At 43.2% G+C, this 20519-nt stretch overlaps 1 protein-coding gene across 2 annotated transcripts in view; it reads right to left on the bottom strand.

Moving 5' to 3' along the window:
• The window catches only part of INPP5A (inositol polyphosphate-5-phosphatase A), a 259043-nt gene that overhangs the window by 177568 nt on the left and 60956 nt on the right, over window positions 1-20519 (bottom strand). For both annotated transcript variants that reach the window (XM_069797312.1, XM_069797313.1), the window contains exons 2-4: window positions 17878-17919; window positions 2222-2322; window positions 231-318 (exon numbers count right to left, since the gene is read on the bottom strand). In XM_069797312.1, coding sequence (XP_069653413.1) covers window positions 231-318; window positions 2222-2322; window positions 17878-17919 — 231 coding nt within the window. The remainder of the gene's footprint in view (window positions 1-230; window positions 319-2221; window positions 2323-17877; window positions 17920-20519) is intronic.

Below are 20519 nucleotides of genomic sequence, written 5' to 3'. Positions count from 1 at the left end.
TTTAAAGAAAAGACTTTCTGTACAATCTGACATTCTACTCATTTTTAAATGGATGCACTTCTGTGAAACCAGCATTTACATGTCCTACAAAGCAAACACTCTTAGTAAAGCTGTAATCCTCATCATGATGGAAACAGCTCACACCCCCACAACAATCAAAAAACCCCCAAAAGTTGAACAGAAGAAATTCACCACGTGATGAACTAAACTTGTGACATAAAGAAGTTTACCGTAAAATGTTCCTGTGATTTATAGTTCTCATCCAGGTAAACTCGAGCTCTGTTGTAGTCTTTCATAGCATCACTCGATAACAATTCTCTAGAAAAGAAAGAAGAGAATGAAAACGTGAAGGCCGAGGCAAAGATACTATATCGCTTTGGCAGTGCTCTCTGTACTGTAACGTCCCCAGGACCACCCAAAGTAACTACAGGCCTTCATTTCCTTTTGGTGTGAGTTTCAGGGGATGAAAGTTTCCCCTGGCATAGCCACCTGCCCACAAGCTTTGGAGCCGACCAGATCAGCTGCGCTTCCAGCACGAATCTCGAAATCCCCAAGTGCCATCTGGACGCAGCGCGAAGGACTCAAGGCTCTGAAGACCACAAAATTCCGTAAAGCGGGGCGATTTGAGCTAGAGGCCCCGCGGTCTCAGCTTTGGACCTTTACTTTCCTGAACTCTGTCAACCTGCCGGCAGGAGCAGTCAGTTCATCGCAGGGTGAAGAGGGCTTTTTTTTTCCGCCGTGACGGCGGCGGGGGTCTCAACGCAGCGGCTGGAGCAGCCCGCGACGCGCGAGGTGCAAGCAGCGCCGCTCTCGCCGGCGGCTCTTACGAAACGGGGGGGTCCGCCGCGGGGGCGCGGGAGGAGGAAGGCGGCGGCCCCCGGTACTCGGCCGAACCCCGCCGCCGCCAGCAGAGGGCGCTGCCGGACCGCCGCGCGGCGGGGCGGGGCCCCTGACCCCCCCGGCAGGCGAGGGACGGACAGACGGACGGGCGTTCGTCGGATCACACCTGCCCACAAAGCCCGAACATTTGGCCAGCGACTTCCTTCCGCTAGGTCATACGAAATGCTGAAGTTGAAAAATATTTCAGGGCTCCTTACTTCGCACAGCTAACGACTTCTGCTTGGATACAACTTTCTACTTACTTACTGTATTGGCTTTGTGTGGCAAGGTTTTGGTAGTGGGGGGGTTACAGGGGTGGCTCCTGCGAGAAGCTGCTAGGAGCTTCCCCCATGTCCCATGGAGCCAATGCCAGCCGGCTCCAAGACAGACCCGCTGCTGGCCAAGGCCAAGCCCATGATTTAAGAAGGGAAAAAAAGCCCTGCGCAATGGCAACTGCAGCCAGAAAGAGGAGCGAGAACATGCGAGAGAAACAGCCCTGCAGACCCCCAGGTCAGTGCAGAAGGAGGGGCAGGAGATGCTCCAGGCGCCGGAGCAGAGATTCCCCTGCAGCCCGTGGGGAAGACCATGGTGAGGCAGGCTGCACCCCTGCAGCCTAGGGAGGTCCATGGGGGAGCAGATATCTACCTGCAGCCTGGGGAGGACCCCCCGCCGGAGCAGGGGGATATCCCCTGAAGGAAGGTGTGTCCCTGTGGAGAGCTCATGCTGGAGCAGGCTCCTGGCAGGACCTGTGGCCGCATGGAGAGAAGAGCCCAGACTGGAGCAGGTTTTCTAGCAGGACTTGTAACCCTGCGGAAGGGACCCACACTGGAGCAGGCTGTGCCTGGAGGACTGCAGCCCCTGGAAGGGACCCACGCTGGAGCAGATCATGGAGAACTGTCTCCTGTGGGAGGGACCCCATGCTGGAGCAGGGGAAGAGTGAGGAGTCCTGCCCCTGAGGAGGAAGGAGTGGCAGAGACAAGGTGTGATGAACTGACCCCAACCCCCATTCCCCATCCCCCTGTGCTGTTGCAGGGGTTAGGTACAGAATTCAGGAGTGAAACTATGCCTGGGGAGAAGGGAGGGGTGGGGGGAAGGTGTTTTAAGGTTTGGTTTTATTTCTCATTACCCTACTCGGATTTGATTGGTAATAAATTAAGCTGATTTCCCCAAGTCAGGTCTGCTTTGCTTGTGACAGTAATTAGTAGGTGATCTCTCCCTGTCCTTATCTTGACCCACGAGCTTTTTGTTCTATCTTCTCTCCCCTGCCCAGCTGAGAAGGGGAGTGATAGAGCAGCATTGGTGGGCACCTGGCCCCCAGCCAGCATCAGCCCACCACACTTACTTAACAAACTTGTCCACATGAGACATGGAAGCTTCATAGTTTTTTCCTCCAAATTCTTGACAGTGTAAAGCCATGAAGTGGGGCTTGTGTGCATGTACAACCTGAAACAAACAGATAAACAACTATTAACGAAGTTGTCATTTATGTTGTATGATAATAGTTGTGGATACAAATCCAGATGTGTTATTTCTGAAAGGAGGATTATCAGCAAAATAGTAATAAGCAATACAGCCAGCATCGTTTGTTATGCACATGAAAGACTCATAATACATAATAATTATCTAAATTTTTTTTAGCTAATATTTTCATTTTTAAACTATGAATTAGTTCCTAGTCATTTAAAGCAAATATAGAACCTCTTGCAACTCATCTCAAAGAGGACCTAACACCATTAAGATGATCAAAACATCTCCTTGTCTGGGAGTTGGAAGAGTTCAAACACCTGAATTAAAGTGGGGTTTTTTTCCCACTTTTACAAATTATCTCAAATTAGCTCATGACAGAATGCTGATTAGCTGTCACATTTCATATTTCTATTTATGGAGTATCTTATTTACAAAAGTATTTAAATAACACACGCACTGTGGTATATATACACACATATCTAATACAGGAGGCATGTAAATCCATCACACTATTCCAAGTGTTAGTCTTGCATAATGCAAGTATCTTAAATACTAAATAGTCAGCACAAGGATGCAATTATGATACTAAAAAAAAACCCCTAGAATGTATGCTTTTTTGGGCATGCACCAAATCAAATATACAGTATTTATAAATTTGCTGCTACTTTAAACACACATTCAATGTTATTTGGTCCTAATAGATTTTCTCGGCATTAACTATATTCAGCATTGCAGACAACACATCTAAAAATGTCTCTGTGTTGATACTGAGTCTCTACAACTTGTATTTTATGTCTTCTTATCTTGTAAATTAACGGACACAAGCTACAGAACTATTTCTATTTTTTAAAAGGGTAACAGTCTGAAATAATCAAGTATGCACTGATGCATGCATACACGGTAAATAACACGTTAAAAATCTGAAATACAATTCACTTATTTTTGACTCGGTGGCACTCGGCGGTCCCAGCCAGCACAAAGGCCACGTTGTCCATGTGGCCATTCAGAGGAAGAACGGCCTGGTTTCCATGAGCTGCTTGGAGCAGAATAATAAATTAACTCCTCTCTTCAGGCTTTGGTGCTGGCAGGTTCGGGATTCTCCACCACACGGGGAGCACAGCATCCCCCCCCCCCCATTGCTATACTGGGGATGGGTGGCAGACTGATGTGCAGGAGATGGGCATGATGACTGAGAAGAGTTCTAACTTCAACTCACTGCAACGAAGAGTAACTGAAAAAAGTAACAGGGATAGCTCTCCTTTCATAGTAATTTTTTTTGCTGCTGGTACCCTGTGACTCCGAAAAGGGATAGACACAATAAAACTTTGCAGTCATGCTTTTAATTATGTAAATCAATAGTGACTAATATTACTGTAAAAAGGTCTTTTAAAATGTTTCTTTTAAACCAGGGTAGAGAGAAATCATCATTTGATCTGATGACAGAGTACAAAATTCCTCACTCCTGACCACGAAAATTATCTCTTTAGAAAAATCAAGCAAAATAAAAAAAAAAGGCAATGAATTAAAGATTAGCAAAATCTGAAACGCAGCAGCTTTCCATTGAGCAAAAGGCAAACCATAATCCGTCCCTGCTTTTAACTGCCACCTTCTCACAACAACAACATAGCTGCTCAGCTCAGGGAAGCACAGTGGAACGGACTGGCGGAAAGTACGTCCACCACCCACGAGCACCCGCAGGCGACGCTGCCTATCTCTGCTCGAAGGACGCCCCAGAGCACGTGCCCCACGTGCCCGTTGGGCGCAAGAGGGCAAGTCGACAGCGAGGTCTTATCCCTGGCTGGCGGCACATCGCTTCTCAGGGATGCCCCTCGGACAGAGCCTGGAGCAGGCATCCCGGGCCGCGAGGCAGTCGCCATTCATCGGAGCGCGCCCGGGGCGAGCCCAGCGCCAACCGGGGCACCAGGAAGCCTGCCAGCGGTTCGTGAATGCCAAAGCCAACGGGAGCATGGCATACTACTGTTTACAGATCACACAGTAAATCCAGGACATTACAGCATTTCTAATGTAAGCTATGTTAGACTCGCAAAAAGGAGACAACAGCCGCTGGTTTCCGAGTGATTTCAGACAAGTCACTTCCTCTTCTGTACCTCAGCTTCCCCATCATCGAAACAAATCTTGACAGCAACCTGCTCGGTGAGGCATTTTGAGGTAAGCTACTCACTAATGTTAGTATATAAAGGAAAAGAGTGAATACTCCCTCCCACATGCGTGTTTGTGGATCTTTGTGCACTTCGGTTAGCTCATTAATGCCGGTTTCTGCCTAACTATGATATGTAGCAATCCTGCTTTAAAAACAGGCCATCATCAGCAAGGACCGAGAACGAGGTAAAGCAGGACCCCATGGAAAGTTCAATAGAAAAAAATAAAATAAATAAAAAATAAGCAGACTACAAAACAGAAGGCTAAAGAAAAAATACCTGGAATCCAAGAAATTACACCCAACTGGGACATGCACATACTTTTCCTTTGATATAACTATGAAAGCTTACATTAACAGTACTTAATTTTATAGATTTACAAACAATTAAGAAAAAGCCTTGCTGAGGAAGTTTTTCTTAAGTATCTTGTCCAACACCAAACACGGCACTGAACAGGACACATATCTAAAGTGGTTCTGAACATACAAAACCTGTTTTTTTGACGACAACTACCAACATTCAGGAGAGAGGTTTCAATTTCCAAAGAGTCTCAATGTCTATTTTAATTTTCAGCAAGAACTGTCAAACAGGAACTTAAGGGCCGCACTAACACGTGGAAACCAAAGTCCAAGACTAACTTCTCTATGTTTAAAGGTGTTCAACTCTACCAAATGGTGGGGGGTGGGACGGGTACCCAAGCGGGTTCCCTGGGTGCTCCAACTGACAGGGGCACGCAGCACGGGCTGCAGTGCACACTGTCCTGCCCATGGTGCAGGGGAGGGTCTGCCCATGTAGTCACAGCATGGGGAAGACACGGTGGAATGGAAACAAGCGTCCCCATAGAGACGCTCCTTTCTTCCTAAGGTGCTAAGGGGCTACCTGACAGCAGCCTGCAATCACAGAATCCATTAGCAATGAACTAATAGTCAAGCATCTTTATGAAGTTTAACTGGTTGGTTCATTTTCTTCACTATCGTGGAGATAAATATTAACCAAACACAGCCTGTGAAATCAAACTTCATAACAGAGCTTATTTGTGGTCCCTAAACAACATGCAGTCCCAACTCTCCATGTGCTTTATTGCTCCAAATCAGTTTTGGCTTCCAAGTCCTGATCTTATCTACTTGGACAGCTCTATGAAATTACCATAATTAGAAAACAGTTGTAACTATTTAGTCTTGTAAAGCAAACATATCCAACTGTTACTGTTTCAAAGCAACACATCCAGTAACTGCTTATTGCGAACACAGCAAGAATGTGCTGGCACATTGCATTATTCATCTTAACTGCTACAACAGTTCGCTTCATTAAGATATCTTCCTACACAGCTAATAAAGCTAATAAACTGATAAGACAAAAGTAAAATAAATGGTTTCAAGTAAGATCTAGGCATAAGCTATCTCACATTTTTGAACAATGAGTAACAGGGAGCCTTGAATGTGGAGTCCTGCCTTGAGAAAACACTGGAGAACAACTTTACTGTGCTACAGCAGCAGCAACAGAAAACATTTCCAGACTCTGAACTGAGATGCAGGACACAAGTTTTTTGTATGCATTCAAATCCTTGAGAGCTTGGATTCACAGCAGATATTAAAAAATAAAAAATAATTATAAGCCATTTTTTAATGGGGAAACAGCACTGGCTTAATAGCAGTAAGAGGCCTTCCTGGCATTCCTTGCAGGTTAAACCACAAAAACGTACCTGAATATTAGTTACATCCTCTCATATAATAAATACCCTCCAACTAAGAGCAAATTGGCTCTGCTTCGTTACCTTTTACTAGTTTTCTACTGTTATGAAAGAACAAACTGTACATAATAATGAGTAATGAATACTTCAGAGCTGAAAACTCAGTTACCAGAGGTTAAAGATCATATACAAGATCACATAAACACTGAATTTGCATCTATAGTAGCACAATGTTTTTACAAAGTTGGGCATTATTCTCAATTTCTGGATATACAAGAATAGTGTAAAGGAAGCCAGAATTAGAAGCTGGTTTTGGGGATACGAGTAGTTGAGCTCCCACATCATTAAGTACAAATATAAAACTAGTGAAAAATATAACGTTAACTTCTTTCCATTCCTATAGGTCTTTGTCTATTTGGAGAGGGAACAGGTAAGGGGACGGGGTGGAGGAGAGCACTTTTGCAGTTGGGGTGCCCCAAGCCCGGCACGCCGCAGGGCAGTGCGGGTAAAAGTCTGCTGGAGCTGCGACAGCAGCTGGGAAAGGACATGCAGCCCTGCACCGCACAGCCAGCCAGCCCTGCAAACGGCAAGACGAGTCTCTCAGAGAGGGTAATGCGTGTGCAGGAGTGAGGGCATCATTTTTAGACCTTGATCCAAGCAAGGCAGAAACTTGAGCCTTGATGTCCCATGTCCAGGATTACTTCTTTAAAAAACAAAACAGTAATATAGTCAAAATATCAAAATATGAGCTTTAGTTTCCTTGTGAACTGTTACATATGTACAAGTCAATTTAGCATTTGTGGTCCTAAAGCATTCCAAGTATTTGCAATTTCTGTAAGCCTGAAGAAAAAAAAAAAAAAATTTTTACAAGTGCATACCCAGGCAGTAGTCCAGATGAACCTGCTCCCTGTATTTCTGTATTTAATATTAACTGACAAATCCAACTTCTAGCTCTTGTTACATGATTCAAGAGACTTTGATGATAGCCATAGTGGGGTTTTTGGTTAAATCATTCTGAAATTCCCTATCACTGAAACAGGGTCTTCTTCTATTGACATGAAACATCTGACATTACACCTTAGCCATGACAGGAACATTGTTAAAACCTGAAAGTGTTCTTCTACAATTTAGAAATGCTGAAAATAAGGTTGCCTATGGAACTTGAATTCAGTCCCCCCCATCAAGAAAAATTAAGTTATGTTATCCATAGGCTGTCTACATGAACAACCTGATAGACTTGATCCAAGTTGTTCAAAGACTTTGTAGCAGAGGTTTGGCAGCTAACCTTCTGCCTTGCTTGTTCAGTGGAGATCAGTGAAGCTCACAAGGCAGAGGACTGCAAGGAGAGAACAAGCAGAGGGGGAAGGGGATTTACTTTTCGTGGCCAGTACAAGTCTGCCCTCGCCCCCAGGCAGAACAGCGCTGGGCAGGATGCAAAGCAACCCCTGGCATCTGACCTACAGAGGGGAGAAGCACTGCCCCCTGCACCTCCAAGTCAGCTGTGTTTTGGGGGCATAAAGTCATTGTTTAAAGAAAGCCTGTGTGAAGGGGTTACTGCTGTACAACCTCAACGCACATTTCAGTATCCACAGCTGACATCACCTCTGGTGCATTACCACAGCACAGTGTGACCACAGCCAAGGAAGTCATTATCCAGCAATTGCTACTTAAATTTTAATGTAATTTAATGGTATGCAGTAAACTAAGGACAGGAAGAGACTGACTTGCAATTACTTATCAGGTATGCACAGCAGAGGTAACTCCACAACTGGCATTTTGAGATCTCTACTGTTAATGACACTGCAGCATCATTCTAAAGTAATTCCGTAAGGGTTTTTTCTTAAACTCTTACAAAGGAATGTAGGAACACACTCTCATCAGCTGGCTAAGCAGCTTTACACCCTCCCCTATCACTCTGTCACTTGAGTAGCTTGAGGAGGGATGTCCACAGACGGCTCCTCACCCTGCAGCTCAGGGCAGGGCAGACAGCCCCGAGGCACTCCCAGACCTGCACCCACAGCAGGGCTCCACCACAGCCGCAGGTCAGGGCTCCCCCCAGTTCTGAGATACCCACGCTCCAGGTGCCCGGCATCCTCGCCCGTGTTCACAGTCCCCATCGCTGTTTGGGGTTTGCATCCCACCCTGGTGCTCCTCCTTCCCCGCCTTGGCTGGCAGCTCCCGGGGGAGCTCCTGGGTCTGCCCCTGCCTGCCTCTCCACCTTGGACGCCGACGAAGGATGGGTGAAACACAGCCCTTCAAATGTGCCAAAACCAGAACCATCGCGTCCCTACTCTGAAGCCTGCGGGTAGCACAGCTTTGTAAAGAAACTGTTACTACCGGCATGGACGTACACTTATTTTTTCAAAATCAAAAATGAGTATTTTTAAGTCTCATTTACAGAAGGAGGAAGCACTGTTTCCTGGAAGTTCCCTCCAAAACTCTGATGAGGCACTTACATGGAAAATTTTCAGCTTAAGCAGGCAGATTTTTTTTTTTTTTTAACAAAGCTTACGTGATAGAAAACAGTAAGAAGGGTTGAGAGTAAGGGAAAAATGTATTTCCAAATACAGGTTATGTTCATGCATTAATGCACACTATAGAAAAAGGAACCAACATACAAACTAGTAAGGCAGAGGGATTAACTTGGAGCGTACGCTGCCAACTAGGAGAGCCCTGAATAATCCTCCCTGCACAGCCACCCGCCATGCCTCTGCTCCCCGAGGACGCGGCACCTACGGCACCTCGACAGCAGCAGCGTGGGCAGCAGGCAACGGACCCTGGGGAGCACGCCGCTCTTCGCCACCTCCCCGCTCCAGCAGCCGAGCCGCTTGCCCACCACCACAAGAGAAGGGCTCTCCTCCGTGGGGACAGGGGAACACCCACTGTTTTCATTGCCGGGTGCTGGAGATGGCACGCCAAGTCACAGCTTGTTGCTGTAAGGAGCAAGCAGAGGCAGGCGGCAAGCGCCAGACCCGTTCTCTGCTTGCGGCAGGCGCAGGATGCCGCAAGTTTCCATGATGTCAGGGCTGGGCTGGCTGCTGGCCGCCTGGCACCCAGCGTCCCCCCGGGCGGCCCAGACGCGGTCCAGCCTTCCCGCCGGGATTGCTCACCAAACCATCTGCAGCGAGGCTTCAGCTTTGGGAAATGGGCTACCGCCCGTGCATGCGTACGTCGTGTGGCGCAGGCAGGCGTTTCTACTCTGTTTTCAGGCTACGGATTCAAACAAACAAAAAAACCCAAAACAACCCTACCTGGGGAAAAAGCACCCATCTGAAAAAGGCCCAAGATCTAAGCTAGCAAGGGTTGCTGGTTGCAGGTCTGTAACAGAACATTTCGGTTAATCACCCTTTCTAGTTAAAGAAACAGGATTAAGTCCACTAGAACAATTAAACAACTTTACTGAGTGGCTATGGTTTGGGTTGGTGGGTGGTTTCTCTCCCCCCCCCCCCTTCTTCTTTCTTTAAAACAGCTAATAGACAAAGTTCCCATGCAGCAATGCCAAGATGACCTTTAGTTTTTAGGTGAACTTTTAACTTCTGTGTTTCTACAAATAAAGGCTCTAAATACTCTCAAACACATTAAGCAACATGGAAAATTGCATTAGGGGGAAAAAAATCCCTCTGCCTCCATATTTTCATCTAAAATGACCATCTGCCATGAATGCTACACAAGAAGATCGTTACTAAAATTAGTAGAGATTTTCAATAGCTCCAGCTCCTTAACTCCTCCCACTCCAAACACTAGGCTCAATGCAGCTGAAGAAAGTAGAAGGGATGGGGAAAGGGGGGGTGAAAAGGGGAAAAAAAACCCCTAAGTAAATAAATAAATCAACAAAAGTCCTTTCTATGTGCCCCTACAGCTTTCCCTTGCAAACAGCTCCTTGGATGCTCTTGAAACTTCTTGTTCCTCCTTATTTTTTTCCTGTGACCTAACATTAAGGCTGTAAGCCTGGGTACTGGGCACTTTACACAAGTAGGACAATAATCCTATTTGCATGTTCTGTGAATACTCCAGCATTTGCATAACATCTAGTTCATCAAATCATCCAATTTCTTGTTAAGCACTAAACTCTTCCCCATCACACACAAAATGCTCCAAACTACTGTTCTCACAATCTGTTTTCACTCTCCTCTGAAGAGCCACTTTCCCTCCTTGTTTCCAAGGTATGTTTTTGGGGTAAGAGAATTTTTACTGAAAAGAGGATGGGAGTCTAAATTAAAATATTTAAGACCCAAGTTACCAGTAACTATTCACAGTTAAGAGATGGGGCATAATAACCAGCATTAGGACTTTGCTGAATTCTGCCTCCCCATAAAGACAGTTTTTCCCTGTTTGCTGCTACTTATTATCAAGTGCATGGTATGATATACTTGCTTACAAGACTTCTTTCTTTTATCTTGATTCCAGTGGACTGTTTTCAACTGCAGATACTACTTTCTCCTTTGAACACTAGAAACTAGAGCAAACTCTGCAAAACCTGGGATTTTGCAACATCCTTCCCCCATAATGCCTGCTTCCACTTCTAACAAGTGCACAGATTTTGCTGTTGGAAGTCGCGCAGAGTGCAAAGCAGAAGAGAGCACGTTACTGAACTGCCCGGTTCCTTCTGCAGTGCTCAGGCTGATGACAGGCATAATAACACCACAGGAGGCGGATGAGTTTCCTAGTCACAGACTGATTTTGCTGGACATACCAGTCATGCAGCATTGCCTTAGCAAAGCCAGGCTGGCACAGCTGCCTCAGGACATCCTTCCAAGCCACTGTGCAACACCATTAACGATCCCATTTGCCTTTACAACATGCTCACACATTTCTCCAGCTCAACAAACCAACCAAAGCATCGGACATGCTAAGCTGTTCCACAACACACTGACAACCTTGTACCTTTTCACTCTGTACCCACACGATCAATGCAAGTCCAGGTCACAACTGTTGCCACCCAAGAGCTAGAAGTGAATAGCTGACATTTCTGACCGGGCCACCGTTTACTGCACGAACAAAAGAAAACAACCTCCCCAGCAAAGACACTCCTGACAGGCAAACTGTCTTCTCCTCTTAATCACCTCTGTGTGGTATTGAGGCGATTTTTAACAAAACAATTGCTTGTTGTTTGTTCTCCTCCTTCCCTAAACATGATGCCCAGTAAGCTGGATATCTTTTATCATTGATAGTTTATCCCATTACAGCATTCCCTGTCTTCAGGGACATTTATCTTCCAACCATAGCTTCTGTTCTGCATTTTATTGTTGGGTTTTTTTAACTAAAAAAAAAAAAGTCTCTTGTAAAATCACTTACACATAATTCCCCACACCTTCCAAAAATTTTGGTGGCCTGGAGCCTATTCTAACCAGCCAGTTAACAGGGGCTGCCAAAAGCATTCAAGTGAACGAATGTTGTCAGCTTCATACATTACACACCTGCAAAATGTGATTTTCTTATTACTAGGGTCTAAAACAAAACAAAACACAGCCTGCAAATCCATAGCATTTAAAATAACCAGCTATGCTACCACAGAGATTATCAAGATTCTTAATGGTTATGATCAAATTCTTTAATGAAAGAGAAGACTCAAAGATTTTATGAATATTACTAAAAAAGACAAATATGCTGGAAGAAAAACAGTGAATCACTTAGTAATTATACAGGTAGGGCAGTTAATGGTATTAAGGGAATTAGTTTCACTGACTTATGCACTAGTAGCCTGACTGTTGCAAATCAGACATCAATTACGTTTAAAAGTCTGTGATTGTAGTCCACCTCAGAAAATTGTGCTTCCTATTTTAATGTCAGTTCCATCTATGCACACTAAAAGTTGTTCTAAATCACTTTTTTCTTTCAGCCACATTTGAAGCAAAGTAATTGACCTATTTTTAGGCTTGAAGTCACAGACAACACCTGTGTCTGGGGGGACTCAAAGGGACTTTGAGAGTAAAGCTCAGGAAAAATCATCACACTTGGAATAAATGGAGCTTAAATACACCTATCGAAAGGCTTTAATAACATTTTAACACTACATGCAACCCATCTGCAGACCACACACAGACACCAATCTTCTCTTTTTTTGGGACAGCAATCAGAGCAACAAACTCCACACTGAAAGCGAAGTGCAGAAGATCCCGCAAAGGTGCCCAAGACCCCACTGTGCTGCCATCCTGCCCTCGCCTTCCCAAGAGGCGGAGAGGAGCGAGCCGACTCGCTGTCACCAAAGCAAACCCTTGGCCGACGCGGCGGTACTGGGGGCAGCTCACACGAGGGATGGCCGCTGCACCCCCCGCAGCAGCAGCAGCACCAGTGCGCACCTCGCCCAGCCGAGACAGTCCCGCTTCAGCGTTTGAACTGCACCACGGGACACCTCGCACGTTTGTGCCGCTTTGCTGGGCACGGGCTTACACCCATCGTACTCCACTTTATGTATAAAGATCCATATTACAGATGGATATATATCCACCTATGGCAGGAGTACTGCATACAGGAAAAAGTAGATTTCTGTAATGTCTACACCTACTAATGGGTATTTAATAATTTCCATAAACTGAATGGCTTCCTTGCACAAAGAAAAAAGACTACAACAATGAACAAAGAAATGAAGAAATAATTTGATCTATTATTGGAAGTTCTAACCTAGCCCCCAAGCCCAAATCAAAGCATGTTTTAGATGGCAAGTACACATAACCGCTTGCTGTCCCTTACAACTCCAAACTTAAAAAGTAAAAATTTACTTCTCAGATGGCAGCCAGCTCACTGAACGCTCCTTCTCGTCTCAAGGTAAAAACCAAAGCACAGTTTGTACCTTCTCTACTCCAGAAGTAAGACAGAGCTGCAGAAAACCGTGTGGCCTTTGTCAGCCTTGTTAACACCACTTTCCCGTTCTTCACCGAGAAGAGCAGGGTTCTCCAGCAAACATGAGGTCCTTGAACTTTCAAGGCTTTGCTGCCCTAAATTAAGCCACGAAGGAGGTGCCAGGTCCGGGTTCAGCTTCCCGTGGCCCCACCAGCCCCAGCCCTGGGCTGTGCCACAGCAGCACAGCCCCGTCTGCCCACCCACACCTTCCCAGACCCCAGAGCCTGCACCCGGGGCAGGCGGGTTCAGAAGGGGACGGCAGGAGCAGAGGTGGAACAGGAACAGGTACAGGCACAGCCACAGCCGAGGAGGGCTGGGAACAGGCACGGGATGGAAACCCCCCCGACCAGCAGCTGTCTGGAGGGAGCTAACTTTCAAAACACTACGGATCAAGGAGAGATACTCCTGGCTGCCTTATTCATGCTTACAAATTTAAAAATTAGTTCAGTGATGGTAAGTCAAGAGGCAATAAGATGCAAAATTTGATTATCACTATAGAAGAAAAAAAAAATCCGCTGGGCCAATTCTCAAATTGCCGTATTCCAAAACAGCTTAGCTTTTAGAGATGAATTAAACAAACAAAATTCTCCACTTTCCTATAGAACAGGTACTTTCCTGGCTTCACAGAGGAAAGCTGAAAACACAAATTTGAGGAATTCCGGAGCCAGAGCGCACACATCACAAATTCAGATACTCTGTGCTCCTTCCGAAGAGTTATCACTACTTGACAATAGATGCTCAGAAAAATCGACATCTTCAGACAATCACCACCTTAACCTACACCAAACCAAAGGCAGAAGGCTTGGGGAGGTTAAATCTCTCCTTTTTAAGCTGCTATCACACCAGCACACGTATTCTTCATGCACTACCTTTGGGAGGGGGACGGAGCACAGGGAGAAGAGGAAGAACATGGGAGGAGACCTGATACTTCTTTCTGCTTTACAGGTAATTTGAAATACCCTAACTTTAAAGTTAACATTGTAATCCACAGAAGAGAAGGAACATGGCATTTTTCAGTTATCTGGTGAATGTTTTTGATGATACTGTGTTTTAATTAGATGATGTACTTTGATCAGTTTGTTAAGCATTCACGGACAGGTGGATGGATTTTTCAGAAGACTTTTCTTGTTCCCAAAGCATCTCACTACTAGAGCGCTACCAGAAATGCCGACTTTCATTATCTACTACTACTTTTTTGCACAAGCTGGCTAGCTTTAAGCCTTCTTGTTCATCTACATGTAATGAGAATACAATACCTATGGCTTATATCATAAGGAAAAGTGTTACAAAGCACCAAAAGGAATGCCAAGTATTCACCCATCAGATCAAATGGAAAAAGCAGAGCAGCGAGGAGGACAAGCTTCACTATAAATTTAGCAATGGAAAACAAGCAAGTTTCTGAGATCCAGGCCAGTCTTTCCTCCTAGGAGCCTGTTGTCAGCAGCACATCAAGGGCGCTGTCTATTCCAGTGCTTCATGACATGCATGGGAAAGGCTCCACCATCACCTCCTCCGGGGAGCACACCAAAAGCCAATACCTACAAATATCTGGAATTGAGTTCAGTTGAACTCTTCCTTCATTTTGCTTTACTCTGCCTTGGGGGAAAAGCAGCAAGTAATAGTGAACTGGTAGAAAACTACCCAGTGTTTGATAGTTAAATCAATTTTAAACCACCAAGTCAGAGGTCACCCAAAACACAGGCTCCACTTTTACAAGACTGGAGACTGATGAATCCAAGGAAAACAGATCAGACAAAACGACATCTCTCAGCTGTGTCAACTGTGTTGTCAACAAAAGCAATCAAGTAGCATGCTGCTTTATAGGCTACTACATTGTAAGGGATGTTTTTAATGATGGCTTAAAGTTTATTTAAAGTATTTTTTTCCTGTTTGCATTTCTTGGACAAACTGTTTAATTTAACAGCATTAGATCTTCCATATTTTTCATGTTAATAATGTAGGATATTTGTAGATCAATGGCAGAAGTTTAAAAATTTTAGTATGTGACATTTGAATGTTATTTTAGTCCTCCATATGCTACCACATTCTCAGAAATGCATACAGCATATAAATCAATGATAATACATAGGTTAAGTGACTTGTATTTTCACCCATCACAGCAATTAAAATCTCTTATTTTAATTTACTGGAACTTAACAACAAGCCCCAAAAAGGCTCCTTCATTGATATGTTCTTTGACACCACTTCAAAGACACGTCTCCATTATGGGTTTGATTTCTAGAAACATTTTATATTTAAGAGTGGTAATTGTGCTTCCTTTTTTGTGGAGATTATTTTGACTGCTTACAAAACGACTTCATCCTCAGAAGTTACGCAAACTGTATTGACACAACTACATATGCAAATTGAATTCCTCAGAAGAATGGAAAAAAATGTGGTCTGCGGTTTATCTGGGTTTTGAGTTTACGAAGAAATATTAAAAGTTATTTTCCAGTACTTCTGATGAAGTTCAATTTGCAGATGTTTTCAACAACGCATGCAGAATTTAAAAAAAAAATAAATTCTGAAGTTGTACATTTGCTAGGTTGCTATGCAGCCTCGTATCAGGATGGTGCTGTGCTACTTTTGGTACAAGCATATTAGTCTCTTCCTTAAAGAGCTTTTTATAAAGTTTTATTCCACTTCCTACTGCGTTTGTGAACGCAGTGTAAACAGTCATCCTGCTGCACACACTGAAGAGAGGAAGAAGGGTTCAAGGCTACTGAACAAGGTTCAAGGCTACTGTTCCTCAAAACACGCTGAGGACTGCCTGTCTGCTATCAGCAATGAGCAGAATTGGTAACCTCCCCCCCCCCTTCTTTCTCTGTTTCTTTTAAGTATAGCCTTCTCCAGTTGCAGATACGGAGGGCAGAAGCACGGAGAGGGAGGGTGGTCGTAGGAAAACTACTGCAGCTGAGGGATGGGTTCAGGTCTACTTTAGCTACACTTTTGCTGGTCTGGACCCTGCACTTCACTGGCCACAAGGCAACGTTAACGTATCGTTTTCTTCGTATTTTGAACTTTGTGTACACAATATTCACTGGACCAAACACAGACCATGTCCAGTTACATGTTAGTGGTCTCTGCTTTAAGGTACTAGCAGCTCATTCTTTTCCCCTCCTCTTCCTGTTTTCCACAAACTATTTGGAAGCGTTTCCACAGTGCTCACTCCACTTTAGTAAACAAGTGAACATGCAAGGAGTCTCCTTGATAAAGATGCATAAATAATGTGATGCTGAAAAATATGCAGTGATCTCAAAAAAAAAACCCAAACAAACAAAACAAAACCAAAAAAACCACCAAAACAAAACAAACAAAAAACCCCCACCAACCAACAAAAAACGCAACAAAATAAAAAAAGTTCTATCTATTTTCTTCATAGGAAGTCTTTCCTGAAGATGTGAAGAGGGTTTAAATCAGAACTAGCTGAGAAAGCCTGCACAGTGAGCATCATGTACATATAGCAGTAATCAAGACGGAAGAAGAAAAATAAACAGATGAATCTTTTGTGAAGTTGACAGATAGTGAAGAATTTAAGACTAGTTATTGCATCTCAGATTTTTGCAAATCCATTAAACTTGCCAGAAAAAGCAAACTGCAGTATTTTACAAAATCGCAATAAAGGTCATAGGCTGCACCAGTAACCTGAGCATATAAATAATTACAGGATGTTTTCAGTTACAAAAAAGCAAAAGATAAAATACTGCTAATATTTTTTCTGTATATAGTTTCACTTTAAGACTTGAACAGCAGAATGTTGTTGCTTTAACCATTTTTTTTATAGGAGATGTAAAACTGAATAAAAGAATCTTGTGGCCTTTCAGTACTTAAAGGGGGCTTATAAGAAAGGTGGAGACAGACTTTTTAGCAGGGTCTGTTGCAATAGGACAAGGGGTAATGGTTTTAACCTAAAAGAGGGTAGATTTAGACTAGATATAAATAAATTTTTTACAATGCGGGTGGTAAAAGACTATAACAGGTTGCCCAGAGAGGTTGTGGATGCCCCATCCCTGGCAGTGTTCAAGGCCAGGTTGGATGGGGCTTGGAGCAACCTGGTCTAGTGGAAGGTGTCCCTGCCCATGGCAGGGGGGTTGGAACAAGATGATCTTTAAGGTCCCTTCCAACCCAAATCATTCTATGATTTCATGAATCTCAATCTATCAATTCTGGCAGGTACGACACAAGCTGTCAAAGTGAAACAGCGCTCTACACTATTTCCTAGGGATGACACCTTTGTGTTCAACCAGTGCTGATTTCCTACTGCTCGCTTACATGTTTCTGCATGAACTCTGCAAGTTAAACAAGTCTCTATACAGCAACACAATGTGTAAGAGTGGCTTTCATGCTTTAAAAAAAACCCACACCTGAAGTTTACAACACATTTTATAATATGGGTTCCATTTCAATATTTTCACATTGCCTAAACAAGAAAATTTTCAAGAAAGAGCAGACAGTAGGACTGATCTATTGCAAACCAACATCAGAAATTGTTAGATTTCAATACAAATTAAACTGGACTTCTCAACAGATTTTTTTTTTAAAATCACTCAAATACATTTCTTAATCAGGAGACTTAAAAGACCATTTCATGCCAAACTAAAGTAACTTTTATAAAATGTCAAACCTTTTTTTTAGGCAGAGGACTGTCAATGAGAACTATTTGTGTTTATACACTGAATTTTTATAATCATTCCTTAGAAATACAGAGAGACATACCTTTTGGGACTGGTTTTGACTATAAAATAGTTAGTGACTTCACAAAGCAAAAGATCTTGGACATTATTAATTATGCCAATAAGCAAGTGTGCATAGAACTCCATGAGAAAATAAGCTTTACCTTACCTGATAAAATTCCCGAAGCCAATTCTTCTGTAAATTTTCTGGCTGAAAAACAAAATACAAAAAGCAATTAAGAATAGGAGTAATATATTTTTATAATAATATCCCGATAGTTATTGCTTTCCTCAGTGCATTCAAGTGGGGAGTTTTCCCCACAATTAAAGAAAAAAGTACAAACGTGAGGATGTTCCTCCACAAGTGCCAATGCACAGACCTCTCCTTTTTGTTTGAGTCCCCTCTTCTCAGATTTTCACTAAGAAGGTACATTTCGTATACAACTTCACAACATTCATATGCATACAAGATGATCAAGCAATTAAATCAACAGACTTGACACATATTGAAACGTGTGCTTTTAGAAGTACACCTTCATTGGCTGGGTATCAAAAACTTTACATGAACTGCTGATACCCAGCTCTTTCAATCTGAGCGTCAAGTTACATGGATTTACTTCTAACGAATTGGCTCAGAGGGACGACCGTGCTTTTGCAGGATGCTTGAGCGTATTACAGCTCCTGTCACGGACGAACTGCGAGAAGCATTTCAAGATTGCTACAGAAGTTATGAAAACTGAAGCTGCAAAAATATGGTAAGTTCGAAGTTCTGCCTTTTCAGAAATATAGCCCACCCCAGATATGATTACAATGGAGGGAAATAACCTGTTTTCACACATCAAATGTACAGCTACAGGAGAAACGGTTGTTTTTATCTTCAGCAAGACTTCTGTATAAATTTTGCATCATAGTGGGGAATAAAAACCCAAATCAGACTTTCCTCTCACAGCATTAACAGGAATGTACAGTATCTGTGGGAGGCAGCAGAATGTGTTGAACTGAAAATTAGAGAGATGCCTCAACATCTTCCCTTTAGTAACAGTTATGACACCAGCTGCCCATTAGGAAATATACAGGCATGAAATTTCTGTTCTGCTCTGTTTTCCCATCAAGTGTGTTATTTTCAAATAGCTGGATACAACTTTGAACTTACTAATTTATACTGACGGCTTATTGTATGAAGCTTTACCCATAGGTGGCTATAAAGATTTGTAAGCAGTAAAAAAACAGTTTTTGGTTTTTTTCTATCTACAAGTCTATAAAAGTCATCCAGTTCTGTAAGCCTATAAATTCTACAAGTCTACAAAAGTTTTTGAAAGCTGAGGGACAAAAGCACCATGTTCGCCCTTTGCTATCCGTCAACCTCCCTTTATGTTGATCACTCCTTGACAATTCTGCAGTTCAGACATTATTTGTCAAGAAGGTGAAGTTTTCACTCCTTAGGAAACAATTACTTTTTCTAGCAATTAGCTTTCCCCGTATTTCGTATGGAAGTGATTGCTCTCGGTGTGGGGGAGCCGCCGATACGGGGGCACGGGGCTGGGTGCAAGCAAGCACTTGGACTTGCCTGAGCAGCAGCCCCTCATTCTGCGCCTGAAGCCAACTGGGATGAATCTTGGCCCGAGCTCAGGGACGTCTTAAATTAATAAACACACAGAACAAAACATCCATGTCTCCCACCCATGCCCTTCCCCTCGGCCGAACAGCATAACTGAAAACCAGAATAAGGAAGCTGCAGACACAAATAAAAACCGAAGGCAGCCAGGCAGGCAATAAAATAGTCCCTCTGAAAACACCATCTCATTAACTGCTTATGTAGCAACTTAACTCTTTTTCTACTCATTCTGAACTTAATAAGACAACCCACTGAGTAACAGTAATGAAGGATTGTTGCTTTTATTAAAGCAGCAACAAGAAAACAAGCCAACTACGAGCTGCTGTAATTTCAAGCTGACTTCTAACCTGAAGTTATGAAGATAGCATAATATTTATAGATTTTTTTTTTTAAAATCACTCTACAAAACAGATATGAACTGGGCACATGCTTTGTATATGGTTTGTGTATGATCTAAACCAAAAGGCCAGATTCAAACTATCAAGAAAGCAAGATCTTGGGGATTATGAAATTTCTGATTAAAATTTTCTGGTAGTTATGAAAACTAGATAAGCAAGTCCTGCATTAGGCCACAAGCACACTTCAACAGCGCTGTGTATTTATTTTCAAAACAGAAACTGTGGCCTTACTTAGTAGGTAATAGGCAATTTTATGTTAAAAAACAAACAAACCCCACATGCACTCATCGCTTCTCTTTATTTTATTTATGCCAGTTGCAAGGCGTCCCGGGGACCTCCTAAGTTTTAAGGATAATCCAAAATTAACAGAAGTCAGTCATTTTTGTAAACCCACTAAAGAAAACCAAACCTCACTTCAGCCTGTATTTACTGACAGGAGCTAAATGACGGGTGACACAATATCCCAAAGAATGCAAACCTGAATTTGAAGGCAAACACACTCCAGAGTGCAGGACTCTCTACCTTAGAAAGACTGTGTCTGAAGGCTCTATGTTAAGAACAACGGTAAGATTACTATTTAGCATGTTTTGAGGTTTTCAGTTAAGCCAGAGTGCAAACTTGTAAATAAGGATGGCACAGCTATTCATGTTAATTTAAATTAGCTACGGCTTTTTATGGGAGAAAAAAATTCACTACCAATCAGGAATATTTAAAGCAAGTTATTCATACTTGAGGAATCGCAGGGGAGAAAATGAAGCACAACCTTACTTTTGTTTTTAAATACTACTGCAAATGGTA

Source organism: Haliaeetus albicilla, chromosome 11, assembly GCF_947461875.1.
Source record: "Haliaeetus albicilla chromosome 11, bHalAlb1.1, whole genome shotgun sequence".
Lineage (NCBI taxonomy): Eukaryota > Metazoa > Chordata > Aves > Accipitriformes > Accipitridae > Haliaeetus > Haliaeetus albicilla.
This window is presented reverse-complemented; position numbering and strand designations above follow the sequence as displayed.